This window comes from Cyprinodon tularosa, unplaced genomic scaffold, assembly GCF_016077235.1.
Source record: "Cyprinodon tularosa strain WSP-4 unplaced genomic scaffold, ASM1607723v1 ctg228, whole genome shotgun sequence".
Classification (NCBI taxonomy): domain Eukaryota; kingdom Metazoa; phylum Chordata; class Actinopteri; order Cyprinodontiformes; family Cyprinodontidae; genus Cyprinodon; species Cyprinodon tularosa.
The window spans coordinates 399,810-427,143 of record NW_024038851.1 but is presented as its reverse complement, the minus strand read 5'-3'; the positions used below and the strand labels follow the sequence as shown (position 1 = coordinate 427,143).

Genomic DNA, 27,334 nt, shown 5'->3' with positions numbered 1-27,334 from the left:
TTAGTTTATTGTTCTGCTTTCTATATTTTTCTATATATTCTGCATTTTTTTTAACCATATTTTCTAACTGAACTGAGCTAAAGTGTATTTAAAAACAAATATATGCATACATATACAGAAACAAAGCCTGCCCTTCAGCTATTTTCATTCTTGAAACTTTAACTCTTAACATAGTCCATTGAAAATAAACTACTTTGAGCAGTAAATAAATTAGTTAATAGGCAGCAAAAAGGCCCAACATAGCAGTGAGGACTGCAGAGATCCACAGCTGTTGTGGAATCACGTACTGAAAAGAAAACACTTTAGGAAGCGTGCCTTCATGGCAGGAAGAAAGTCAATATTGAAAATGAAGGACATAGGAAGACAGTTTCAGTTTGAATTATGGTGGTATCATGGCAGCAGTCCTGCTTTTCTTCAGCAGGGACAGGAAAGCTGCTCGAAACTAATGAAAAGATGAATAAAGACAAATTAAAATCAGAGAATATTCATTACATAGAATGGATCAATCTTATCCAGCTCTAAATCCAACTAACAATTGGTGTCAGGAATTGCAAATTGCTTCCATTTCCATTTTATTTGACAGGAACGAAGTAAACAAACCTTGTGACAAAACAAAACAAGTTACTTAAGTGCTGCATATAGAGCTAAAGCAAATTTTCTACTACTGTTTTTGTTGTTGGGCTTTTATATAAAACAGAATTTGTAGAATTAGCTTCAAAGACGATGTCCCTCATATCTATTGAAGTTTTAACTATTGCGCAAAGAAGAAGCATAGTTTATATTGGTACTAGACTGATACTTTAACCCCAATTTGATCAAACTCTAAAGAAATAAGGTGTTAAGTACTGAGTTGAAGACAGATTACAACTGCTGACAATTGTCACCTTTCAAAAATTTTTTTGAAAGGCATGCACCTGTTTCTTCCTTGTTAAGTTAGGCACCTCATTCCCAGTAATAATACATTGAGTGAATGGTTTTAATGTGACCACTTGTACAAATATCTGATTACTTTATGAAAACCAATCATCTGCTCCTAACATTTAGATGCATCACCTGTTGATGCAGCCGTTAGTGATCGGAGACTCTGATATTTCTTTTTCAGGCAGAGAGCTGCAGGATCTTCTCTCCATGTCAGAGTGCTTCCTTGGGGCCACCACAGGTCCCGGTCCAGAACCCCTTCTGTCTGGACTGACCCGGACTATTCCTGCCGCCTCCGAGGGGGCGCTCAGCCCGCTCGCTCCCTCTGAATCTTTGCCTGAATCGCTGCTGGTGCGTCTCCCATTCAAGCTGTCAAAAGAAGAGACGTGGCTCATCTGGCCCTCGCGTTCATCTGGAGATAAAAAAGGAGAAAAACAGGTTTAATAAAACATGCAGATGGGTCTCTGCCTCATGGACAGAAACTAGGAGCTTATTTCATTCTAGAGGAGGCCATGAGTCATTTCTTTTTACTGTCACCAGGAGGTGAATGGTGGTCTAGTTTTAGCTACAGTTAGAATTGTATTATATACATATATGGGTATATTTATATTACACAAAAGCTATTTCTATATAATATAAAAATAATCTATATTATTTGGATAAATTGATGAATGGATAATATAAAAATAATCTATATTATTTGGATAAATTGATGAATGGATGGATGGATGGATGGATGGATGGATGGATGGATGGATGGATGGATGGTGGATGATGGATGGATGGATGGATGGATGGATGGATGGATGGATGGATGGATGGATGGATGGATGGATGTGTTGTGTGGATAGATTTCTGGATGGATGACGGATGGTGGATGATGGATGGATGGATGTGTGGATAGATTTCTAGATGGATGATGGATGGATTGTTGGATGGTGGATTATGGATGGATGAATGGATGATGGATGGCTGGATGGCTGGCTGACTGGCTGGCTGGCTGGCTGGCTGGATGGATGGATGGATGGATGGATGGATGGATGGATGGATGGATGGATGGATGGATGGATGGATGGATGTGTGGATAGATTTCTGGATGGATGATGGATGGATTGTTGGATGGTGGATTATGTATGGATGAATGGATGATGGATGGCTGGATGGATGGATAATAGATGGATGGATGGATGGATGGATGGATAGATTTCTGGATAGATGATGGATGGATTGTTGGATGGCTGATTATGGATGGATGAATGGATGATGGATGGCTGGATGGATGGATGGATGGATGGATGGATAGATTTCTGGATAGATGATGGATGGATTGTTGGATGGCTGATTATGGATGGATGAATGGATGATGGATGGCTGGATGGATGGATGGATGGATGGATGGATAGATTTCTGGATAGATGATGGATGGATTGTTGGATGGCTGATTATGGATGGATGAATGGATGATGGATGGATGGTGGATGATGGATGGATGGATGTGTGGATAGATTTCTGGATGGATGATGGATGGATTGTTGGATGGTGGATGATGGATGGATGAATGGATGATGGATGGCTGGATGAATGGGTGGATGGATGCATTGTTGGATGGATGAATGGATTGTTGGATGGATGGATGATGGATGGGTGGGTGGATGGATGGGTGGATGGATTGATGGATGGATGATTGTTCTTTTGAACATTTAACCCTTAGTTTCCTAATTGCAAAGCAAGAAAACCTCTTCTTTTTGTAACTTTGTATAATCCACCAGGTCCTTGCTCTGAATTTTTAGATGTGTTTTCAGAGTTTCTATCTGATTTGGTGTTAAATACTGACAGGGTCATCATAGTGGGGGATTTTAACATCCTTGCTGGGGTGGGTGGGTCCTGTTAAATCCAGAATACAATTTAAAATCCTCCTTCTCACATATAAACCCCTAAATGGCCAAGAGCCATCTTATGTCAGAAATATGATTGTTCCTTATGTTCCTAACAGAGCACTTCACTCTCAGTCTGCAGGTTTACTAGTGGTTCCTAGAATTTAATAGATTCCTGTGGAACCAACCCACAGTATGGTACTTGGTTCCACAAGAGCCTATCCTGTCTACTTTTAAGGCTAGGCTTAAAACTTTCCTTTTGTATAAAGCTTATAGTTAGAGTGACTCAGGTTATCCTGAGCTATCTCTATAGTTATGCTGCTATAGGCTTAGACTTCTGGAGGACATAGAAACCCCTTTTTCATCATTCTGCCTCATTCTATCTCTATCTTCCCACTGCAGAATATGTTAGTTTAATCTCTACTATTATGCTCTCTCTGCTTTTTGTCATAGCAGCTTCGCCTCATTTGTTCCTGTTCGGCTGTGACACTATCCTGGAGAGAAATATCAGCTGTGCTGCTGCCATCAAAACCTTTGTTTTTAGATGTTGGTGATTGGCCTGTTTTTCAGTGTAGTCCTGTTTCTCTGACTGTGACTAGCTGGATTTGCCCTCTTCATCCTCTGACATTGGGGCTAGCTCGGAGCTCATCTGCCTGGCTGTGTGTTTCCTGGACTTGGGCAGAATTTTACAGTTGCCATTTTTATCTCTGCTTCTGTCTCCTTGAGCCCCTGTCGCCCTCGGCAGATGGCCGCTCATAGTGAGCCTGATTTTTCTGGAGGTTTCTTCCCGTTAAAAGGGAGTTTTCCCACTCTACTATTGCTACAGGCATGCTTAGTGTGAGGGATTGCTTTTGGGTCAATGAGTCAATGCAATCAACTGGTTTTCCTTAGATGGAAATCAATTTGACTGTATGATCTGGTGAACTGTAAAAGGCCTCGGGATGATGTGTTGTTAATTGGCGCTACATAAATAAACTGAATTGAATTGAATGGATAGATGGATCAGATGTACCTCCTGATCCCGCCTCCCCAGCCTTGTTGCGGCGGCGCCTGAGGATCACCTCCAGCTCACTGTCCTTTTTTGCTGGCGGTGAAGGTCCAGATTCCTGGGAGCCTCGGCTGGGGCTCCTCTTCACCGTCTCCTTCAGCAGAACATAAACATCCCAGCATTTACAGAGAGCATTCTCACGCGCATGGCGGTGCCTTTATAAGTTTTATTCCTCAGTGACTCATTGGTCAGACCAGTGAAATGTGCAAAAGAATCTGGGTTAAAAATGTAAAATACATTTAAAACTCAAAGGAAAACTTGGAGAAGAACTGATAAAAAAAAAAACACTTCAACATAGATTGAAACTAGAAACAGCCCATTTTAAATAGAAATGTCTGAAATAAAACACCAAATAGAGGAGAAAATCTGATTTTACCAGGATGCATTTCAGTTCATCCATGGCGCTCTCCTGTGGCTTCTCCTCACAGGGTGGAGGCTGCAAGGAAATAATATCGACACACTTTGATTTACTAATGTTCACAAGTTATCATAAGAGCAGCTTATTCTGGAAGAAGTGGCAGAGAAGACACTTTCTGTGTCTTTAAATTGTAAAAAAAAAAAAAAGTGTGACATTTGTGGCAGATTTTTACATGATTTAACCAGGATAGCAGGAGTTGTTAGGATTCTCTGTTAAGTGACTGCAGGGGGCGGAAGATCTGATTAAAGCAAAACTCAATATACTCACTTTCACTGCTATTCTCTGATGCAGCAGAGAAAAAATGAAGACAGAGAGGAAAAAGAAAAAGACAGAGACCTTTCAGAGTCCTACAGGAATTATCAGACATCCTCGTCTTTATAAAAACACAAGGATAACATAAAGATGGAAGAGGAACAAAAAAGACAGGAATCTGTGTTTCTCTAGGTTTCCCTGCTTGAAATGTCTTAATTCTTTAGCTAAATAAATTGGCCCAACAGCAATAAACACAAAGTATGACAAAAAGAGCAAAATCATTCCTTATTGGAATGATTCCATAGTAGATTGCAGGATGTTGTATAAATTAGTTTTCTATTTAATGTGCCCTTACTTCCCATTGTTTTGAGCTGGTTGTAGGTAACGTCTTTTTCTAACTGTACTGTAAAACGTCCTCTTTCTATTTTGCAGAAATTATAGCTTTACAGCAGTGCTCCACATTTTTAACTCACAGATTTGTGAGATAAAGTGTGCCACATATACAAGAGATGAAATCCAATGTTTTCATGCACTTAAACATAAAATCTTTTTTTTTTCACCGTCTGACATAACTTTGACTAAACATTTTTGTTCCAGTTCAGTTGGAAAATGCATGAGTTGAAAATGCCTTCAAACAAATGGGGAAACTCTAGATTATAATGTTATGACTCTGTAAGCTATTTTTACCAACCTGGGCTATAAGGCCATTCAAACAGAAAGAAGCCATTATTCCCAGATCACGATAAATAAGTCAGATTACTGTTAACTAATGCTAAAGGACCAAAGAGCCCAAGTGTTTATCCACATTAACCACTGTTAATTTTGGAGTAAAAAGCAGAACCTTCAGAACCATCAGAACACCAACCTAAGTGTGAAGTACAGGGGTGGGAATAGTCTGTTTTGTGTTTTTCCAGAAGTGAATGGTGCACTTCATAAAAGAAGGCATGAAAATCATAGAACACCATCAGAAAACCAGAAACAACATATCAAGACATGAACAAGTTTCTTTCCAAATGGACTCATCCCATCAAACGAGTTAAAAACCTGAATATAATTGAATAGAAATTCAGACCTTTGTGAGCATCACAAAGGTCTGAACGCAGTTCAACTACCGTAATATCTGATCCGCTAATTACAGGTTATAATGCCAGATGTGTTCCTACTTAGCAATAGCTACATTTAACTGAAACAACCAGGGCTAAACAGGAACAAATAGACAGAAAATCTTATATCCATATGATAGGAAAGTTGTTAGATTTTTATAATCTGCAAAGATCATAATCTAAACTTTGGAATCACTAGAAAAAAAAAAAAAAAAAAAAGCCAGCCAGCTCTTCTTACTTTGCTCTCCTGGCTTTTAACCGGTCGGAGGACGACGCCATGTTTGATTCGCTCCATCATCTCATTCACCGCTTTCACCTTGACATCATCCACCCCTTCAGCAGCTGCAGACATTTTGAAAAGAGTCACAACTTAACCCTTTATAGGGCGTGTTACCATTTTTGATCAGTTGCATACCCCTTACAAATGGAGTCCCCCCCTGTCCCTCAGTGAGGTTTAGAACCACAAGATCTATATCCAGCTACTCAGCAGAGATAGTGCTACATGGCTGTACATCTGATTTTGGCAATAGACTAACTAGATGAGCCTTTGAATGATATATTACCTACTGTAAATTAAGTTGGAAAAAAGAGTTAAGTCAAGAAAAAAGGGTAAAAAACTAATCGAAAATTTAAAAAGTAAAGTTAAAAAGTTAATAAGCCTAGTTAACAATTATATTTAGGTTTATAAACTAAAAAAATGTAAGTGCAAGTATCAGCATTAATGCTTCTAAGGTTATGTTGTTCCAAAAAAAATGTGTTCCACTAACTCTCAGAGTGTTTTTCATGAATTTCTTACAGAAGCCCTTTTGTTATTTTTCCTAATATATTCGGGCAAGTTGGTGTTTCCTGTTATTACACTGACAATTATTTTTGCCATAAAAATATCCATATTTTTTTAATTTTACAAAGGCAATAAGGTCTTGTCCTGGATTCCAATAACACTTTTGGCTTGAAATATTGATCTTCATAGTATTTCACTGAGTGCCCTTCAAAGGGTTAATCTAATGACACAACCTATGAGAGTGGGCAGACAACAAAGACAATACCAGAAACTGAATATCTTAACCACAACCAAAAAAGTAGGACACAAATGAAAATGTAACTGATTTGGCAACTGATCAGCCGTAAGGAAACAGGATCATGTCTTCACCATAGCATAGATTCTGGAAGCCCCTCAGAGTGTGAGATTTGTGTGAAGTCATCAACCTAAACATTGCTTCTGATAAACTGTATCCCCTCATGGAAACGGTCTGAACCGATAACCCTCGCTGAAATCTCAGTGATGTCAGCGAGGGATGATTTAAGGAACACAAAACCTAGATGATGATGTGGGCTTGGCTTCCACTCTTCCATAAGTTCTTGTATTCACATACTGTTCACTTGGAAGCTGGGAGATGTTTGAGGTGTTTGTTGTATGAACCGCTGGTTTCAAGTCGCCCCACAACATGTTAGTTAGATCAAGGCCTGAACTTTGACATCTTCCCATTTTAAACATTGTCAGTCTGTGGGTTTACAGGTGGAGTCAGGCTCACTGTCATGTTGTGGGTTCTTCCTAAGTGTTATCATTTTTACAGATGTCTCACATTTTCCTCATACACCTTCTGATTTGCATTTGAAACCGTGGCAGATTATTTAATGGTGTATTCTATTCCCCAACCATGATACTGTGCTGTACTCTGAGATTTTTTATTTTTTCTATTTGGATGGATGGAAACTTGACGGTTCTCACCTGGAGTGGGCTCCATCTTTGCCTTGGAGCCTTTAGATGACTTCCTCATGATGGCAATCAGAGAGCTAATAAAGAGAAATGTCATTAGTCATTCATTCCCTGACCTGTTTCTATATATTTTCTGTTAGTTTCACTCTTTTTTAGAAGGTAGCACATTGATTATTGTGTTTAATGTGTTGCTTCTGACACCAGAGTATCTGTTTGTTTAAAGTCTCACCTGAGGGGGTTGCATCTGGAAGGGGGAGGGGGTGGGGGAGGCGGTGGGGGAGGAGGAGGGGGCGGAGGGGGCTGTGGGGGAGGTGTGGGAGGTGGTGCTACCCCCGGTGCTGGCGGAGGAAGGCTGGTGCTGTCCACAATTTTATTCTGGAGCTCATGGACTAAAAAAAAAACAACAGAAAACGTAACACACTAAGAACAGTAAAAACAATATGGAAGCCAATGAGACTGCAGGTTAAATACTTTATTAAATCTTAGCTGAGGTTTGTGTGACCAAAGTATGGGATCATCAGAATCAGAATCAGAAATACTTTAATAATCCCAGAGGGAAATTACTTCCAGAGGGAAATTACTGGGTTCTAGCTTCCAATGCAGTCAGAAATGTGTGTCACCATCAGTGGAATCAACATGTTAAATCAATGCACAGCTACAAACAAGCATCAGTTCATTTTCTTTCTCAAACCTAATATAACATTTTGAGCTAACATCTTTCTTGAGCTTTCTTTCTCATGTCTTTTCTCTTTATTTTCTCCTGTAAAGAATGCCAGCCAACCAGGACGAAGTATTTTGTGTTGCTATGCAGAATGTCTTGATAATACTATTTTTTCTGCTCTCTGAAAGCCCATAAACGTCCTCCTCTCTAACTCCACCCACCTCTTTCCTCCAGCTCCTCGTTCTTCTTCTCCGCCTGCTCCAGTCGTCCCTCCACCTCCTTCTTCTCCACCTCCAGCAGCTCTAGCTGTCTCTGAAGAGCCTGCAGCTCTTTCTTCAGGCAGCTTTCCTCTAGCTGGGTCTCCAGGCTCTGTACCTAGACCCAACATGAAACAAATAGATGTAGAGTGCGATTGTGTTATTAGTCTAAAGTATTTCTGCATCATGCATAGATTAGCTATGAACAAATTAAATTTTATAAATCTCACAAATTGTAACAACCAGTTTTCTTTTCTACTGTATGTGTGTGTAATCAAAGGCAGTTACTGTTGGAGAGGAAATATATGCATTAACCCTAAGATGGACTCAGGTGCAAATTTGTAACTTCAAATTTTATTTAAAAAATATTTATTTTAGAAACATAATTCAGAGTGTTGTACAGTATATCAGCATGATACAGCGTTGTATTTGATAGGTGCTCTATTTACATGAATATTGCATGGCACTGGAGGTGATTAGCCTGTTATTGCCGCTGTTATTTTAATAGCAACCTTATATGGCTAGACTGGATGTTTCTCCCCATCTTCTGGGCCTAATATCCATAAAACATTTAAGTTTGTCAAGTAAATAACATTAAAAAAGGAATTTAAATATTTGGCAATCTATGCAAGTACAAAATCCTACTAGAAAAGAAAAGTAGCATTGAGCAGCGTTGAAGAGGAAGCAAGATGTGCTTCTTTCTGTCAGTTTTGAAAAGTGACGCTCTTTTTAAGTTAATCTGATTTCTGTACAGAAACAGAGAGCTATGAAGCATCTCAATTAAAAATGAGCATGTGCACCTAAAATTGTATCCGAAATGGAAAAATTAATACTTCTCTTTTATTACTACTTCGTTAAAGAAAATGTAAGCACATTTTTGTCTAAATGCGGTTTCTGTCTCTTTTGTGGTGATCTAAAGCTTTCAGCTGGCTAAATTGACCAACACACAAACACACTATGAAGATTGACAAATCCCTGCAGCTCCTGACATTTAAAGTAGAACTGAAGGGAAATAATTCTGGGTTTACCTTCTGCTGATGCTGCAGACGCTCCTCCTCCAGGGTTTTAGTAATAGCTGCCACATCTTCCAGAGCTTTCAGCAGCTGAATGCTGGGCTCAGCACTCTGCAGCAGTAGCATGCTCTGTCTGTTGGCCTCCTTCTGCTTAACCAGCATCTGAAAAGAAAAAGAAAAAATGAGGAGGAGGCCTCTTTGCTTTCAGAAATGTTAGTTATGTTCAATAACTATAAATCCTGGAGTGTATTTTTTTCCTCTCAGTTAAGTAAAACATTTTTAATTTATCAATTTCCAAACCCAGCATATATAGACAGTAGACAGATAGATTTGGATGCTTTAATCTTTTGAAATATTTGCTGCCATTATTATGTAACCAAAATTTCTGTTTAACATCTAACAATGTCAAAGGTTAATGAGAGCTCTACAGTAAAACAGTTTCCTACAGTTTAACCTTGTGTTTCTGTTACTCCCTCGTTTACCTCGTGTGCATAGGTCTCAGCTTTGACTCTGAGGTTCTGCTCCAAATCCAGCCTCTCCTTCATCCCATCATACTCCTGAGCTGCCATCATAGAGACTGCAGAAAGAGACATAGAATATTTGGGGTTAAACAAAAAATAAATGCAAAATAAAAAATTTATTATTTTCCCTATTTTGTCTCCAGAGCAGATGTACAAAGTGTGATGAGCTTAAAGAGTGCAAGACAAGGATTCTGATAGAGATAATCACTTTGCTTTCTTTGTACCATTTTGTCTTAATTGTATGGCTTACTGCTAATACTTTATTGTATATTTGAACATTTCCTATGATGGTCTCTGCTATAAAGAAGAGAAAATATTCTGGAACTAAAGTTTTTCAATAAAAATCAGATTCTCTTAAAATAAATGACAGCTACAAAAAAAAAAGCATAGCTGACTTAAAACGTGTCTTCTTAGGGTGTATTTATGTGTAAATTAGTGTAAATGTGTCTTTATTCAAACAGCGCTATGTTGGTATGGTTTTGATTCTAGTTGCTTCTAAAATCACAAGTTCCTTCTATTGTGACTCACCTCTGTTAAATCTCTTGATGGTTTTGCTTTGCTGTTCGACTGTTTCCCGAAGCTGTTTCATCTCCTCCTGATTTTTCTCAGACTGATGACAACATGAAGATGTGAAAAAGTCAGGAACAGTTAAAGGAAAAAGCAAGAGTCAGCGGTTTGTGACAGAGTAGTGCACGTGTGTGCAGACCTGCTCTTACCAGTATGGTCAGCTCTTCTATCTGTCTCTGCTGTTCGTGAATCTGACAAACGAATCCTTTCTTCTCCTCCAATAAACTGGTCACTGTCTCCCTCAACTCTGAAGAAACAACATCTTGGTTTATTGATAGTGGGGAATAAAAAAATCCCTTTTGTACAGTTTTGTTACAATGAAGGTTGTGGACCATCTATTAAATATTACACAAGGAAAACCTGAGAAACTAAGAAAAACCTTTTTTTATTTAAATAAAATAAAAAAATCCCCTTCTAACATACCTGGTCCCGTGTTAAAGAAATAATAATGTGGTACCAATAATGACCATCAGGCAATTGTGATAACTGGTAATGAGCTTTTACCTTACTGTGGAGAAATGTTGGTCTTCCTTCTTTGCAGCTGTGTTTTAATTCAGCCATTAGAAGTTTTGATATTATAAATGGCCTGTTTAAGGTTTTGTCATGCCAAAATCTGAACTTGCAAAAATCCATTTCTTTTAGCCATTCAGATGTGGCTAAACATTTCTGTTTGAGATGTTTGGTTGGAGAGTTGAATTCATGGTTGCCCCATTTATCCCTAATGGTTCGGGGTCTGAAGCAGCAGAGGAGAACCAAACACTGCTGGTGTAATGTTCTATTTAAGAACTGCATTTAGTTTTACGCACTTTTGATAAAATGTTCTAATATGGTATCATCAATGCAGAGTATTGCCCTGGGCTTGCATTTAGCTTTTATTCAGAAGTGGTTTTAATCTCGGAAAACTCCTATGGATGCCATTATTATTGACGTCATCATTGCCAGGCCTCACTCTCGATGTTAAAACATTAATTCTAACAAATTCTTCTTAACATAGGGAGATGAGGCCTACAACCCTTTAGATGTGTTCTTTTATATCATGTCTATAAAGACTGCTGCAATGCAGATGCTGATTATTTCTGTTCCTTATGAAACTCATGAAATATGTATGTTCATAAAGTAGAAAAACTTAGGAAAGATAGAAAGAGAAATGATATTAGAGATTGGGAGAAAATTAAAACAATAAAAACACTGGTATAAATGGAAAAGAAAAAAAAGACATCCCAAAAAGTTAAGGGAGTGAATACAACAAACTGGTTTAGGAAATGGGATGAGTTAGAAGGTGTAATGACAGCTTAACGACATGATGCTTTAGTGAAACACGTGATGCCAGGTAATTTAGACTAAAAACGCTCAATTAAATGTGCGTGTTGTACCTTTAACCTGTTGCTGGCACTGAGAGATGGTGTCAGGGCTGTTGTCCACAGAGTCTGCAGGGTCAACATCAGCTTCGAGTGCAATGCAGTCAGAGATACTTGGAAGCAGTTCATCCAAACATGGACGAGATGAAAGGCTAAGGTACTTCAGTTTCCTGTTTTCACAGTTTAGCTGCACATCAAAGATAACAATAATCAACAGTAAGAAGCTTATACTGCAACTAAATCCATTCTCATCATCGTTCTACCATCTATTTTTATTGAATATTAAAAAATGCATTGACCTCTCCATTAACAGAAAGATGACATGGTAAGTTTCTCCCTGCAGAGTCATCCTGACTCATCTGTTTGTCCCATTCTCTTGCCGATGCCAGCTGATAATGCTAATTATCTTGCATCGATTACTGAGTGCTTATGTGTTGGACCAACCTTAGTGGCCAGGGCCTCTGCATTCTCTCGGCAAGACTTTTCGATCTCGAGCTGAGTCTGCAGAACACTGACCTCTTCAATCACCATCTGAGAAACTATGAAACAACACACACAGGTAAATACTTTGTAAGGCAGGGGCCCAGTAAAGTAGTTGAAATGTCCCTCCCCTTTAAATCTGTACACAACCCTCCCCTCAACCATAAGCCTTGCAGACCATGCATCACTGAAACACTGTTTTTGTAAAAGATGCCAACCCAGAAGTTGCTTAAGTAAGAGTAAAAGATTATTTGGCCAATCAAGTACTGAGTAATTGATCTACCTCCTATGTATGATCATAGCTTCATATTTGAAACAAATAATGTTAAATAATAATAATGTTGAAACATGCTTCGGTTGCGCAGTGTTTAGCACACACAACCCATGTATGGAGGCCTTAGTCCTTGACGCGGGCGACCCAGATTCAAATCAGACCGGTGGTCCTTAGCCGTATGCCTACTGTCCAAAAAACGAGCCACTGGTGCCGTAAAAACTAAAATAAATAAATAAATAAAATCAGGTTAATGATAAAAAGGAAACATATTACATACAAGGGGTGTGGTGATTCGTTACTTATCATGCCATATGTGTCATGATATAATGTTTCAGATATATCCTGATCAACAAAGACTATATTTTGCGATTTCTATAATAGTATAGCTCTGAAACCTCACAAAATCATGCTGTTGGTCTATTGTGGTTGCTGCAGAGCAGCTGAATGATAGAAACTTGGGCGCTGCATTGCTTACAAACGACTGTCAAATATAGAGATATTTGACAGAATAGATTTTTTTCTTACACCTCTATAACATACGTTCATTATTAAGAAAAGTATATTTTGGTAATAAAATATTTAAAATACATGAACAGTATGTTATATATGGGTTAAAATGGGGAAAGGAACGAGATACAGTGTAATGTACTCTTGCAAGAAAAAAGGTAAAGAAAAAAGATCTTTTGGCTCTTCAACTAATATGCCGCCATTTTCAGACACTATTGTCTGAAAAAACTATTGATTAACATAAATGTAATAAGAAAAACACGTCTGCTTAAAAGGAAAATATAAAGAATAGGATAACTAAATTTATCTCTGTTTAAATGCTTTACTTGGTCTCCAAATTAGTTTTTAACAATGCCTCATTCATATGACTAAACGTCCTTAAAGCAACCTAAAAACAAATATTTCTAATCAAATGCCCATGGAAAGTCAGATTAGTGATTGCCTTTATAGAATGAATGGGCTCCTTTGCCTTTTTAAAATACTTTTTAGAAAACACACGTTAGACTTTTGTCTCTACTCTCATTTTCATATCCATAAGCAAACAACTTTTAGGATTGTGCTCAGGCATATTGGCTATAGACTGTCAAGCAAGATAGATTGGTTCAATTTACAGAAATGCATATATATACTGTAAAGTAATACCAGTAAAACTTATAGAAAATGTTTTCCAATGGATTAATGAATTTATATTAATAGAAAACAGAGGCCAGAGCATGAGGCCTAAACATTAGAGAGAGTTTGGGTTGGGAACAATGGCAATTATATACAGTTCTGTAGGTCAAATTCACGATGCAGAAATTGAATATACGACTGGTCTTAAACTAATTATAATGTTAGACCCTCCAAATATTTACTTTCAAAATTAAAAGAGAGCATTCATTTATGACATGTTGTCTTGCTTGGATTATGATCCGCTGAGTTGGAAATTGCAGGATGGGTTGTCAGAATATCAAATTTTTAGAGATCCAGCACTTCTCATGTATTTCAGAATGACCTACATAAGGAAAAAAACCCAGACTGATAACCCATTAATCCTCTCACTGTTTAACTCTTTCAATTTCTAGTAAGGAAATCGGCTTCTTTCATCTAAATCATGCCAAAATATTAAACTTTGTCAAGCATTACTATACCTTTCTCTTCACGAATGAGCATGGTGTTGGACTCCATCTCTGATGTGTAATTCCTCAAACAGAAAGCATGTGCATTTCTCTATTCATGCTTCTCCAGTCTGTCTGAAAGACTTCCTCCCTCCTGAGTGACTGATGGGGAGTTTCAGGTGAGTTTGGGGGCACACCTTAAGAGTCGTTAAAGTCATGTGAACAAACCCTGAAAAACTTTCTAGGTCTTTGTCATCTATTCATCAGACTAGCTGCCTCCGCCGAAATGCGAAACGTTCTTGTCAAATGAATTACGCTAACAATGGGTGTGACACCACCCAGGGAGAAACCATTTAGACAAAAGAAAAAGCCATCACCATTACCATTACCATTACCATTACCATCACTTCTGGTAAATAGTGTGTTTTTTTTTCTAGATTGCCCCACTTGTAGCACCAGTTTGCCTTTGATTTTGGTCTATGTTGATTCAAAGAAGAAGATATTGATAATTAAATTATTAAACTTAATTGGTTATAGGAGTCTAACTTAATTTATTTATTTTATATCAATTTTAGATTGATTTTAATAAAGTGAATAATCCCCAAATCTTTCCAATTTCACTGTTTAAAAAAAAAAACATTTCTAAGGTTTCCGCTGGTATCAGTGTTAAAAGGTGAGTACAATCGAGATTAATTTTTCCTCTGTCCTTTAACCAAGCAAATCATTGCTCAGTATTTTTTGCATCAACAGGCAGTAGACAAATTAAAGGAGTTTTATTTGATGGTTCCAGTCCTCAGACAGTGCCTGAAGTAAAAACGTTCAAAAGGAGAACGAGGCAACTGACAGAAACTCATAATAGGTATAAAACTGATATTTTCTTACAGTGTTTAGTGAAGAACAGTAATAATAATAATTAATAATTGAACTTTATTGATCTCACATTGGAGAAATTTACCTCTGCATTTAACCCATCCCCTTGGAGAGCAACTCACTTAATACAAATCAATAAAACTTTTTTTATGATTTTTCTGAGAAAATCTGATGCTTTTTACATTTTCTCTGTTAAACTGCTTGTCTGACATCATCATTGGACATGCTCAGAGTAGTCTGGCAAAATATGATTAAACCATGCTTATCTTTTTTTGTTATTTCTTTCTTTAGTTTAAGCACTATAAACCATTAGGTTAACACGACAGGAAAACATAAAACTCAAAAAGACTAGATTTGTGTTTAAATCTAAAGCCGAAAAAGTTAGCTCCCAGAAGTAGTGTAGGATCCCATTTCTGGTGCAGATTGGACAAAGAAAAGAGATTAAACAGAAAGGATTTTAAGGCATTTATTTCCCCAGGAAATACATTATTAACCTTTAATACTTTATAGTTTAGTACGCTTACTATTCTTTTGTAATTTGACAGCGCTGGTGCCAGGTCGCCAGTCTATCCCAGGGCAACACAGAGACAAACAGGACGAACATTCATTGATACACACACACTCACTAAATACAATTTAGAGAAGCCAGTTAACCTAACAGTCATGTTTTTGGACAGTGGGAGAAAATCGGAGTACCCGGAGAGAACCCACACATGCAGAGGGAGAACATGAAAACTCCATGCAGAAAGACGAACAAAGAACCTTCTTACTGCAAGGTAGCAATGATAACCACTGCGCTACTGTGCAGCCCCGTGGACATCAAATTGTGAGCTAAACAATCTGTGTTGATAACTTATACTGGGGTTACAAAACAGTTATTAAAATGCTGGGTTTCCTAAAAAGCACATTACCAATGTTTTTCCCATGAATTTTTAAGTTTATTTCTATTTGTTTATAAAGGCTCCAGGTCAGTTCATCCCTTCCCCATATAATAATTCTCACCTTTCATACTAAAGTGTTGCCATTGTGTCCCTCCTCATCAACAGTCACTACTGCTTGAGTAATTCTCATCAGTTATTTATTTCTTAGTAGAAGTATTTTAATGGGCTGTGGAAATTCATTAATAATAAAATGTTAAAATATACAGAGTTATGGTTTAATAGCAAACAGAACTTTTTTAAGACAAAAAAACAATGAAGAGGATAAATGTGAATGCATCTATAATTATCATTATTTAAGGGTGTTGATATGAAAAAGCAAACTGAAAAGCAGTGATTAGCTTAAACAATGTGGAGTTAATTGTTATATAAAATATATTAATTATTATTAATATTAATGTTGTAATGTTTACATTTTATTCAAATTTAATATCAAATAAGAAGTTGTATAGTTTCTCTCTGGTTCCTAAATGGACTTTAATTATAGCTTCACAGTTCATTACGCTTTATTATTATACTTCATAAGATCTGAAGGCCAGTCATCATTAGTTAACAAATACAGACCTATCCTTTGAGTCTTTAAACCTAATTTCAACATTCAGCACATTTGAAGCATGAGTAACACTGGGATCATTGGTTCTGAGCATCGCTAATATCATCTCAGGGTGTAATGACTGGCTGTTGGTTGACGTTTCCCTGACTAGTTCTTAACAGACAGTAAGTGAGGCCCTTATGCCTGCTGAATGCACCTGAGGTCTCATCCTGACAACAATAGGGCAGAAGTCTTTGTTGGAAAAATAGGCGTGTGAAGTTTGCTTGTAACTCATCCTTTTACACAAACCTTCCTCAGGACTTGCAGTTCTGTTGGTCATGAATGCACTTTAGTTTGTTTTTTTAATTATGATTTGTTTTTTTGTTGTTGTTGAAAAGTCTTCTCCTTTCATCATCAGTACACAGCTAGGTGGGAGTATTTTCTAATTCAGAATGCTCCAATTCATTTATCCACTCAGTCATACCATATGCTAAAAAAGTTTCTGCATAATGATGTTAGAAAAACTCGCACATCACAATGTTTTAGAGGTGAAGCACGAAACTTTGCAGCACTCTATGTTGTATCAGAGTCCAGTTTTCTGAGTAGATCATGCTGAAATACAATCTTTCTGTACCCTGAATTGGACCATAGACCTGTACTATGGTTACAATTGCTGGTTTTGGCATGGTTTATCTGAACCCGGGAGTGTTTTACTTCTAGAGTAAATGAGTACTGAGCCACCAGGTAAACGCAAAGGGAGCAGATGGGATGTAAATGCAATGCGTTTGACTAGAAGGAGAAGAAGAGGAAAACATTTTTTTCCTGTGTTTATGAAGCGGGTAGTTGCAGCAGCTACCTTTACAGAGCTAGTTGTAAATGTGACCAATTATATGCTACATTCTTTTAAAAAGCTTTTTTGTCTGCTAGCTTTCAACCAGATTTACAAATCAATAGCTTTCCTATTGTGAACCACATCAACTTTTTCACCACAGTTTTTTTTTTACAATGAAAGGTGATGTGATATTTTCTATGTCTTAATGAAACATCAGAGATGTTTTTATTTGTAGATGCACCCACTCTTTATTATATCAGCCAGGGTTTATTTTAGGGTCAGAGCAGGCCGCAGACAGCAGCAGCATAAGGAAGGGAAATTCAGTTAGTGCTCAGACCTCCTGTTTTTCTCTCATGCTTAGTGGCCACAATAAGGCTGCTGGATCTGTGTCAGTGAAGGCCCAAGGCCCTAAGAGCCCATTATACTTCCCTCCGACCTGACCTCACATGTTACTCAGGTGAACATGACTAATGCTTTTCAACCTAGTGATGTAGCCTTGGAGCAAAATGAACATACACCAGCAGGGATCAGTGGTTTTAACTGGAAGCAGTGAGATGCATTTATGGAGCAGGCTCTCTGCAGAATACCGCTCTACAGCTGCAGAAGCACAGCAGGGTTTGTTTTTATATTGACCTGATCGCCAAAGCCTGACACAAACCTTCATGTCAGGCTGCATAAAAAGGTGGTACTAGGGATAATATTAAAAATATGGTAATTATGTTAAACTTTACATTTTGGAGGATTAGAAGAAGAAGTTGACAACAAGAAACAAAATCAGACATAAAGAACTTGAGCTTTTAAGATTAAATTAAACGTCTAAACCACAGATGGGTCTCTTGGAGAGCGATAAGAGAGGGAATGAGGTCAGTGGAGCCTATTTGATCCTTCTATGATGCTTCATTGAAACGTCCCCTCTTTAGGGTGGCTCCAGATGAACATATTTGAATGCTAAAAACATTTATTTATAGATTTTCAGTTCCTGCGATGGACCGGCAACCTGTCCACGGTGTACCCCCCCTCTCGTCCATAGACAGCTAGAGATAGGCACCAGCACCCAACACGACCCCGCCTGGGATAAGCGTGACAGAAAATGGATGGATGGATTTTCAGTTCCACTTCAGCCCAACTCTGCTTAGCAGTGTCAGTTGAAAACATTACAGTCAGACAGGAATAAAGAGAACTTCCAATCAAAAAAACATTCAACTCCTAGAAAACATACAGTAGGTAAATTAGATGAAAAGGTTAACATATAAATACTATTAAATGAAAACTACTTTTTACCTTTCTTTTACATTAAAATGTACGAAAGACTCAGGTTAGACATCTGTGTGTCACGAAAGACAAATTCATGTAAGTTTGGATGATTGTCTTTACTTTTGTATCTTTGTTAATTGCTCTGAACTTGTTTATCTTGGTCTATGACATCTTCTGAATCATATTAGGCTCTCTATTGTCTATATTTTTGGACTGGAGTGCTGATGTATTTAAGCACTTGGAAGCCCGTCCCTCAAGTCAAATGCTAAATAGTTAAAACAACAAAAAGCGAGGGGACATGTTTCCGATTCCAATAAATAACTTTGTCTCAAAATCTATTCTGATGATGTTACACAGGCCCACACACCATCACAAAATCCATAGCAAAGCAATACGCTCCAACAACCCAGTTGAGTTGAATGATTTGCATCTGACTTGAATGTGCTTAGGGGGATGGGCCTCCAGGTGCTTAAAACCATCAACACTCCACCTAGTGTGAGCCTACAGAATTGACAAAGACTCCTGGATAGGTTTAGAAACATTTACACAACATTGAGCCAATCTTGTGTTTCAGCTACTGGCTAATTGACTACTGGCAAATGCTATGCCTCACAATCTCTTAAACAATGTGATTGTCATCATCATTAATTTATTAGTCTTATCAGTCTTTTCCATCCTAATGGTGTTCATTTCAGGTTCCTAACTCTATAATTAGTGTTTAACTCACTTAGTCTGACCTTTGAGTTTTAAATGTGCCTGAGCTAAACATTCTACGCGATGGCTCTCATCTGATTCAAGCCATTGATAAAAGGCCATCAGAGTAAAATTAGCAGGCAGTGAGGCTCTTTGAAGGGATCCAGACAGTCAGCCAGGAGTGAAAACTCCTTCCTAAATACACAGTAATCCTTCCACATCTCCTGCTGTTCAATAATTCATGTCAGGAGGCTTTAATAATTCATGAGAATAACATGACAAGAGCAAGCGCTGTTCCCTCTGGGGGCAGGGCAGTGAATGAATAATGAGTGAATGAATGAAAGACTCAGCGCACGCAGTGACAAGACTTGCAATGAAGAGGAGGATCAGCATTTCTGCTGACTACTCTGAGAACATTAGACACCATTCTGCAGCTACTGACAAGTCTTGAAATTGAGTGATGAATGTTTCAGTCGCACAGACTTTCTCCAGTTCTACAGCTTTTCACCATAGAATGCATTCAGTCAAAAATAACATCTAGCGATTGCAGGCTTAACATTTTGTAATCTACAGCATCCCCAGTAAACAAAGTACTGTGGTCCATTTAATGTGTTTCATACGCTTTTAAGAAAATCTTGAGTGGCAAAATGCCAAAGCAAAAAATTAGAAAGTCTTTCACTACAATCCAGCAAAGTGTTTCATCGATAATTTTAACATATAGGATCTGCTTGTTTTTTTTTTTTTATATTCATAGTTTTGTGGCAGCCTACTGAACAAGTATATAAAAGCACTGGTGACCAGGTATCACTGTAAGAGAGATCTAGATGATAACCTATATCAGTCAGAGCTTTTCACTTACAGCAAACTTCTGTTATGTTGTAGAAATGTGATGTATTCTAATGGGAATACCAATTCAGATGGATCAAAATATCCATTATAAATATTTTGATTTTTTTTCCAAAATCTACACAATGTTCCCAGTAACAGTTATCCCTCCTTTATTCTAATTAATAGAAAACTAATCTGGATTTATAAGCGAGCCAGAATAATTCGTATGTAACACACAATAGAAATGTTTTCCTGACTGATTTGCAAATTCAGTACATTTCAATTAATGAATCATTATTTTCAATTTCCAAAAATGCATTGCTTTTAAGTTGGAAACATCTTACAAGTCCTTCTACGATTGTTGAAAAACATAAATTACTTCAAGATAAACAATATGTTTCTGTTCACCATGTTTTCTGATCTTTTCTAGCTTCAGAAATGCTACTATGACAGTTTAGTTAGTAAACCTCTCTTTGGTCAGTACAGGAGAGGTTTAATAAAAGTAAATGAAATGCAACACTGAGCTGCACGTCCACATGGAAACAGCTAAGCTCTCCAGTTACCTTTTCAACGTCTCTCTAAAACCACAAACGGGTGGCTGAATTTGTGTAAACTATTAACTCTTCCTTTTACAAAGAGAGATAATGAAACTGTCAAAGTATAAATTTATTAAATATCCATCAAAAGCAGGAATTTTGGTTTAGATAATTAAATCCTCTGTATGCATATTTAATTAACACATCCGAATTCATTCTAAGTCTGCAAATAGCTGATAAGGTGTAAAGTCTACCTTACCTCGCCAAATAGTCATATCTGATGGAGTTAAGCACTTGGTTAATTGTTTCAACAGTTGACTGTCTGTATTTAAAGGTTAAATACCTCTAAACATATTGCTTCTTTACTGCTGGCTAAGTAACCTCTCAGTTACCATAGAAACAGAGAAGCCATGCCCTTTCCTCCTATTTAAACACACCCGTTAAGAGAACAAGGTGTCAATGATGTCATCCAAGCAGAGGTGGAAATGAGTGAAGGGAGGGGAGGAAAAAGAAGAGCAGGGTGGTGTCAGTAGGTTCCTTGGTAAACAGGTGGGAATAAAAAGTTGGCTTTTAATATTTATAAGGATTATAGTGGGTAGCTAATTAATTGTATTTGCTATATAACTGCAATTTTACTAAGTGCAATAATTTAAATGGCAAATGTTGGAAGTGTTACATATGACAAGAGTAAGACTCTAATTCCAACCCTTTAGGTGTTGGTAAAGTGGTTTTGTTGCCACACAGAAGGGAAGAGAGAATTGCTGCTAATGGACAGATCCATCTGCGAGTAGAAATAAGCACTTTCCCATTCAACAGTAACAGCAAACTCCTGTGACAATGGACTCTTGACAAAAGCAAGGTTTTAAGGTCATGAAAACAATGAAACCCTGATGTAAAATATCGACATGCTTCTGGTAGGTCCAACCAACCAATATTGGTTGAAAAAATGCTATTTTTTTTTTTTTGGCTAACTAATTTAGCCCTAGATCTTAGTAGTCTTCCTTTAGCTCCTGAAACAAGGGGAAGGATAATAGAAAACCACAATTTTCTATAAGTTGTGTGTTACTTTCCTGGAAATGCTTTTGAATGAGATTAATATAGTCCTGGAACTTGACAGTTACTTTCTATTAACTTACAAGTTAATTTACTGGAAGGTTTACTGTGATCATTGAGCCTGTTATGCTAAAATACCAAAATATACAATGGATACTCCAAGACCTTTTAGGATACTTCCTAGAAGCCTAAATTCATTTTCCAGTTACTCACCATTATCAGGTCTGGTTTATGCTTGATGAATTCACATTTTGCCTGGAAAGTTGCAAGCATACAAATTAAGGGACTTATTAATTAAGGGCCTGCCTTACTTTCATCACACCGAACTTTAATCAATCAAAAGGGGTAATCCCAACAATCAGGGACTCAGCTGCAGGCAGGCAGTAAGTGTTGCTGCTTGTGTAACGTTATACCTATTGTGCAAAAGGCTGGGAAATGATGCCAAATGAACCAACTACCAATGTTAATAATGCTACATCCACATGACTGTACATTCACACAAATCAAGTTCTCGTGTTTACTGTTACGACAAAACAATGGATCCAAATAATCTCTATGTATGTGTGCTTTCTCATAAAAATGATTAAATCTGATTTTAAAGAAATTTTCAGAAAGACTGTACAAGTAAAATAGCAGGTTATGACTTCTTTAAGTAGGCAGAACCTAAAGGGTGCTAACTTTTACATTTGTCAAACTTACAATTTACTTTTCCAGATTTAAATAACTTTTTTCTTTAACTCATTAATAACTTTTTCAGATCTTAAAAAGCACTTTTAAGAAGTTAACATATTACTAATGCAAAATACAGCTGTCTGTAATTTAAATTACTTTCCTAGAATTTGAATATTACTTATAGACGATGGTTGGGTATTGATAATAGATCAGAACCGGTTCCAAACTTTAAATTCTCCCAGATTGTTTAAATATGTCATTTTGAGAGGGGCGTGAAGGAAGCCATCTATGTCAAGAGAGAAAAAACAACTTTATACAGAGGTGGTGGATTCCAAAAACTTACAATTCAGTTATAGAGATGATCCCTTCCAGATATCACCACACCCCCCACCCCATCACAGAAGAACAAAGCACCTACCCGCTCCAGCCAGTGAACAATATCTCCTTAACGCTCGACCCTTAACAATCATTGACAGGTTTCAGGTATTACCGAAGACAACCCCCCCCCCCCCTTTAACGACAATCCCCCCTTTTAACAACCGACCTTCAGAATCATAGACAGGTTTCAGATATTAAAGGCTAATAATGGAACCAAACGACCCACTCATCAGTTGCCATTTGCATGTTTCCAAGCAATACAAGGCTTTGTCTATATAAGACTCAAACTCACTGCGGATCCAGACATTTGAAATGAGAAAGCTTCCTGGAGGGGTAGCGAAACATTTTCAAATCTTGGAAACCAGGTCCAGTGGAATTTTTTGAACTTTTACGGAATTTACTTTAAGGTGTTTTAGCGTAACTAGGAAATAAAGAATTGACATTTGTAGAATGTGTAGTATGTATAATTAAAGTACGATTTTAGAAATAGTATATTCTTTTCAAATATGCACAATATAATCTAATGAACACTTAAATTTATGAAAAAAAAAACACAGATGAATGATTATTCATATAATTCAATAAGATGATACAAGATTGATTTCTGAAACATGTAGACTGTAGAGTGATTTTTCCAACATTTAGCTAAGTTTTAAACACTAAGTGACAAAAAAGTATTGGTTTCCAAAAAACTAATGTGGATTAAATTGGATTAAATCTCTTCGTTACTACAAAATGGTTTAGTAGTTAACAGGAAAGTGCAGCAAATAAACTTTATAGTATTTAGTTGAAATTGAAACATTTGAAAAATAAAAATAGATTGTTCAAAAGAACAATTTTTAACAATGTTTATTTTCTGACAGTGGTTCTTATTGCAAAGAAAGGCCGGGTAGCTCCTGGGACTGTAGCAAGTCGACTTTTCACAAATAAGGTACGTTTGAAATAGTATATTTGTCTAGGTGAAACAGCATTAACAAATAGTTGACATTCTAATATTTAAAATGTTTGTGTTGTTCCCTACATGCCAGGTGTTGCTTTAGAGAAATTATCGCTGCAATGCTAAAATGCATAACCTCTCTGTATTCTAACATTGTGTATCTGTGACAATGGAGATGTCTGGTGAGGAGGAAGGAAGCAGGACTCACCTCTTTTAATATGTTTGAGCTGCCTCTGTGCCTCATCTCGTTCCTCAGTCAGTCTGTTGCACTGCAGAAGCAGACAGCAGGTCACACAATTAGATAGTGTTTCACAAAGAACAGAGCGCACAGGTCACAAATAGAGGCAGATATAGTTACACAGACACACTAAGCAATTTAAGCTGTTTACACTCTATGGTCTTTATGGAAAAAGCAGCTTCAGTCACATAATAATGTAAATTTCTTTTGCCAAATAGTAAGCACTCGTTAGTCAAGCCACAAAAATTAAAAAAAAGCTCTAGAAGCATTTAAAAAAGGAACAGGTTCCACCAGTTTTATGGATGGGGTTTAAGATCGAAAAGCCTTTTTTTTTTATATTTTATTTAATTTAGGATCTTGATAGTGTATTTTGGAGGGACAAAACTGAAGAAAAGCTGTGTGACCAGGGATGCATGAGTTTTTAAAACACTTTGTCATCTCCTGCTTAATCAGGACTTTATTATGGAGCAGCAGTCTCAGCAGAGGTTCCCAGACTCCCTTCTCCCTTGAAACTTCCTCAACTTCCCATTATTTAAACCCAATGCATTCCAGGACCAGACATAGTCCCTTCAGCGACATGCCTGAATGCCTCTAAAGGCTCAATATAAAAGGGATTGTTCTGATTTACTTACTGTAAGTCAGTCAATCACTTATCAACTGACTTACATTTAATTGAAATGCGACCATTTTTTATTGGCTTGATGAACATAAAAAAATTTAGTTCTATCATTCATTAACAACCTAGCAGCCTACATATTTATAAAAATAAAATAAAATAGGGACTTAACAGTTTATTAAAATGAAATAACTGAATAAAACACTTATAATCCCCCATGAAATGTCAGCTATATGTTAAGGATTCTCTGCCATAATGTCAGACTTTACTTTCCACTATGAGTCTATGAAAATAAAGCCCATCAAAACTGATAACGAATCTGCTTCTGCTGTATGAAGAGATGCTTTAATGACACAACAAAGAGAGGCAAGTGCTTGTATTTACATCCTATCTAAGATTGCCATTGTTTGGTGTCCTTTATCTAGAGCAGGCTGTGGAGATGTGAAAATGGTAGCTTCTTTGGAGTCTAAACTCATTTGAATTATGCTTTACATTGTCAACATTTTTTTTTTTTTTTTTTTTTTATCGTATTAAAGTCCATCCTATAGATATGGGTTGCATTTCCGTCCTGGGGTCACAGGGTGGAGGGAAAATTCTCCTTCATCCATCCAGAAATAAAGGTTGATGGGTGGGCATACAGAGGGGTGGAGCAATGGACAAATAAATGCGAGTTTTAATCCACTACAGGTTATAAGTAAGTAAATCATTCAGCTGGGTAATCATTCTTTTTTTTTTTTTTTTTTGCCCAGAAATTTGTAACAGTCAGTCTGAGTCAGAGAGCTGAGTGCTACCTCCCTTTTCCCCCCAGGAATTCATATGAAAGCGCCCTTTTCTCTGTAGAAGAGGCACACAGTAGAACTTTGACTGACCACAGTCGATGGAGGAGTTTCCGTGGCGCTGCTCTGACATCCACATGCTTCATTTGAAATGGTAATGGCAACTCGTAAAGAATTCAGTGACCTCTCGTGCAGCAAAAACAACAATAGTGCAGACAAAGAAAATTGTCCCTCTGAGTGAAAAAATACTCAAGAGATTATCTTGATGTTCACAGCGGACAGAAAATAAGCAAGAGTGTTTCCAAAAAAATCAGACCACTGTGGTGAACCTTATGATCTGAAATTCTAATCTGTGTTTAAGGTTAGATCATAGAGTAAAACCTTGTATGAACAAAAATATATACATTATCAGTAACTCAATTAGCTCCTATTTGAGGTGTCCAGTGTTGGGGAAAAGTCAGTGAATAAACATTACAAAGAAAAGATATCTGGAATAAGAGAACCCTAGCAAGTATAATTGGAAAAGTTAAATCTATTTGATGGCCTAAATCTTACCAAGAATCTTCTTTAAAAGAGTAATATGTCTAAAATCTGATTTTTTTTTTTGTTAAAACGTCTGTGTGAGGCTTCAGGTTAAACCTGCTGGAAAATCCAGGGAGTGAAAGTAGCTTGATTTTTCTTTGATCAAATAAGGAAAGCCCAGTGCCTTGCTATCGTCATACTGTCTCTATTCAAGCAAAATGGCCAATTTCAACATTCATGGAGTTACCACCAAGTAAGCCATGACAAACTGCTAATGTTGCTAATGCTACATCAATCTAAACCACCATACACACAAGTTTAATTATCCCGTGTACAATCAAACAAAACGGGGCTATAGAAAAAGGGGTCAGAAAGAGCTCTGTTTTATTTTTTTTCACCTAAAATTATCAAACAAATTTAAAACAATTTCTGAAAAAATAAATAAATACCAGGCCATTTAAGGGAGTGAGGATCTGGGAAACAAATAATTTAAAAAAAGAAACTTTGTTTTTTATTTTCAAGAGAACATTTAATGAACCATTGATTGTTTAAAAAATAGAAATACTCCAACAGAATCAGGGTTGTATGTATCATCAGTTTGTGGTCGGGTGATGATAAGTCAGCAGTAAGCAAGAAACCAGACCAACAGTAGCAGCTGAAAATAGCTTTAATATCTGAAGCTACAGCCAAATGAGTCAAACAGATCATAAAGAGGTAATTTTTAAGACATCAACCAACACCTGCCCAAAGGGTATTATCTGGTTTCAGTGGTTCTATTTTTTGTTGTTGTTTCTTTAGTCCTCTGATACCCGATCTGAAAACTGGTCATGCTAACCCTTGTAGCAACAACTGCTTTTAGCAGTTCTTTGGAGGACTGATTTCAATTTTATTTAAAGAGTTACTTAAGCCACATTGAGGGCAGACTTGGGTGCACCAAGGCTGTGTTCTTAGTCCTGGCCTCTACTCTCAATATGCTTTTGCATGTATACTTGAGGAATTCTGAAACATTACTGTAAAATTTGCTCATGAAAACCACCTTTCTCTCCCTTACTCATATTAGATGGTAATAGAGATCAGGTTTGCAGACATACAAAATGGTAGGCACTCAATAACCTCTCATTAAAGAACAAAAAGACAAATGATTGACTTTATTTTCAACAGGAAGATCAGCAGCTGCTCAGAAATGGACCAGGGGGGCGGAGAAGCTTCCTAGCTTCAAATATTATGAACAAACACTTCCAAGGAAGACAACACAAACTGGTAACTTAAGTGTTTCTCTCAAAAAAGCATGACAGAGTCTATTTCGTATTCTATGGACTCTGTGAATACAAAATAACAATGTTTGTCTAACTTTAAGTCTATACTTCCTGAAAACAGTAATTAAGCTGTATTTCTCAGTGAAAGTACTACATTCTTTTTACTATGGTGAAGTAGAAAACATCCACAAATACCGCATAACAGCATTTTATGGAAGCTGCTTAGGTGCAGACTAGGGTTGTCACGACACTAAACTTTTCAACTCGATACCGATACTAAGGAAAATATTCGATACTCGATACCATTTCCGATACCACAAGGATAACAACAAAGACTC

General features: G+C 37.2%; 1 protein-coding gene across 4 annotated transcripts in view; it reads right to left on the bottom strand.

Annotated features, from left to right (window-relative positions):
* shtn3 (shootin 3) overlaps positions 1 to 27,334 on the bottom strand; it is a 37,947-nt gene that overhangs the window by 2,857 nt on the left and 7,756 nt on the right. The window contains exons 2-16 of one of the 4 annotated variants that reach the window (XM_038286584.1): positions 23,797 to 23,857; positions 12,152 to 12,246; positions 11,723 to 11,894; positions 10,499 to 10,596; positions 10,311 to 10,392; positions 9,744 to 9,838; positions 9,277 to 9,423; positions 8,213 to 8,366; positions 7,560 to 7,719; positions 7,343 to 7,407; positions 5,852 to 5,955; positions 4,526 to 4,540; positions 4,217 to 4,276; positions 3,805 to 3,931; positions 1,054 to 1,330 (exon numbers count right to left, since the gene is read on the bottom strand). In XM_038286584.1, coding sequence (XP_038142512.1) covers positions 1,054 to 1,330; positions 3,805 to 3,931; positions 4,217 to 4,276; positions 4,526 to 4,540; positions 5,852 to 5,955; positions 7,343 to 7,407; positions 7,560 to 7,719; positions 8,213 to 8,366; positions 9,277 to 9,423; positions 9,744 to 9,838; positions 10,311 to 10,392; positions 10,499 to 10,596; positions 11,723 to 11,894; positions 12,152 to 12,246; positions 23,797 to 23,857 — 1,712 coding nt within the window. Of the gene's footprint in view, positions 1 to 1,053; positions 1,331 to 3,804; positions 3,935 to 4,216; positions 4,277 to 4,525; positions 4,541 to 5,851; positions 5,956 to 7,342; positions 7,408 to 7,559; positions 7,720 to 8,212; positions 8,367 to 9,276; positions 9,424 to 9,743; positions 9,839 to 10,310; positions 10,393 to 10,498; positions 10,597 to 11,722; positions 11,895 to 12,151; positions 12,247 to 23,796; positions 23,858 to 27,334 lie in introns of all 4 variants that reach the window. The other 3 variants (XM_038286583.1, XM_038286587.1, XM_038286586.1) reach the window with 3 other exon arrangements.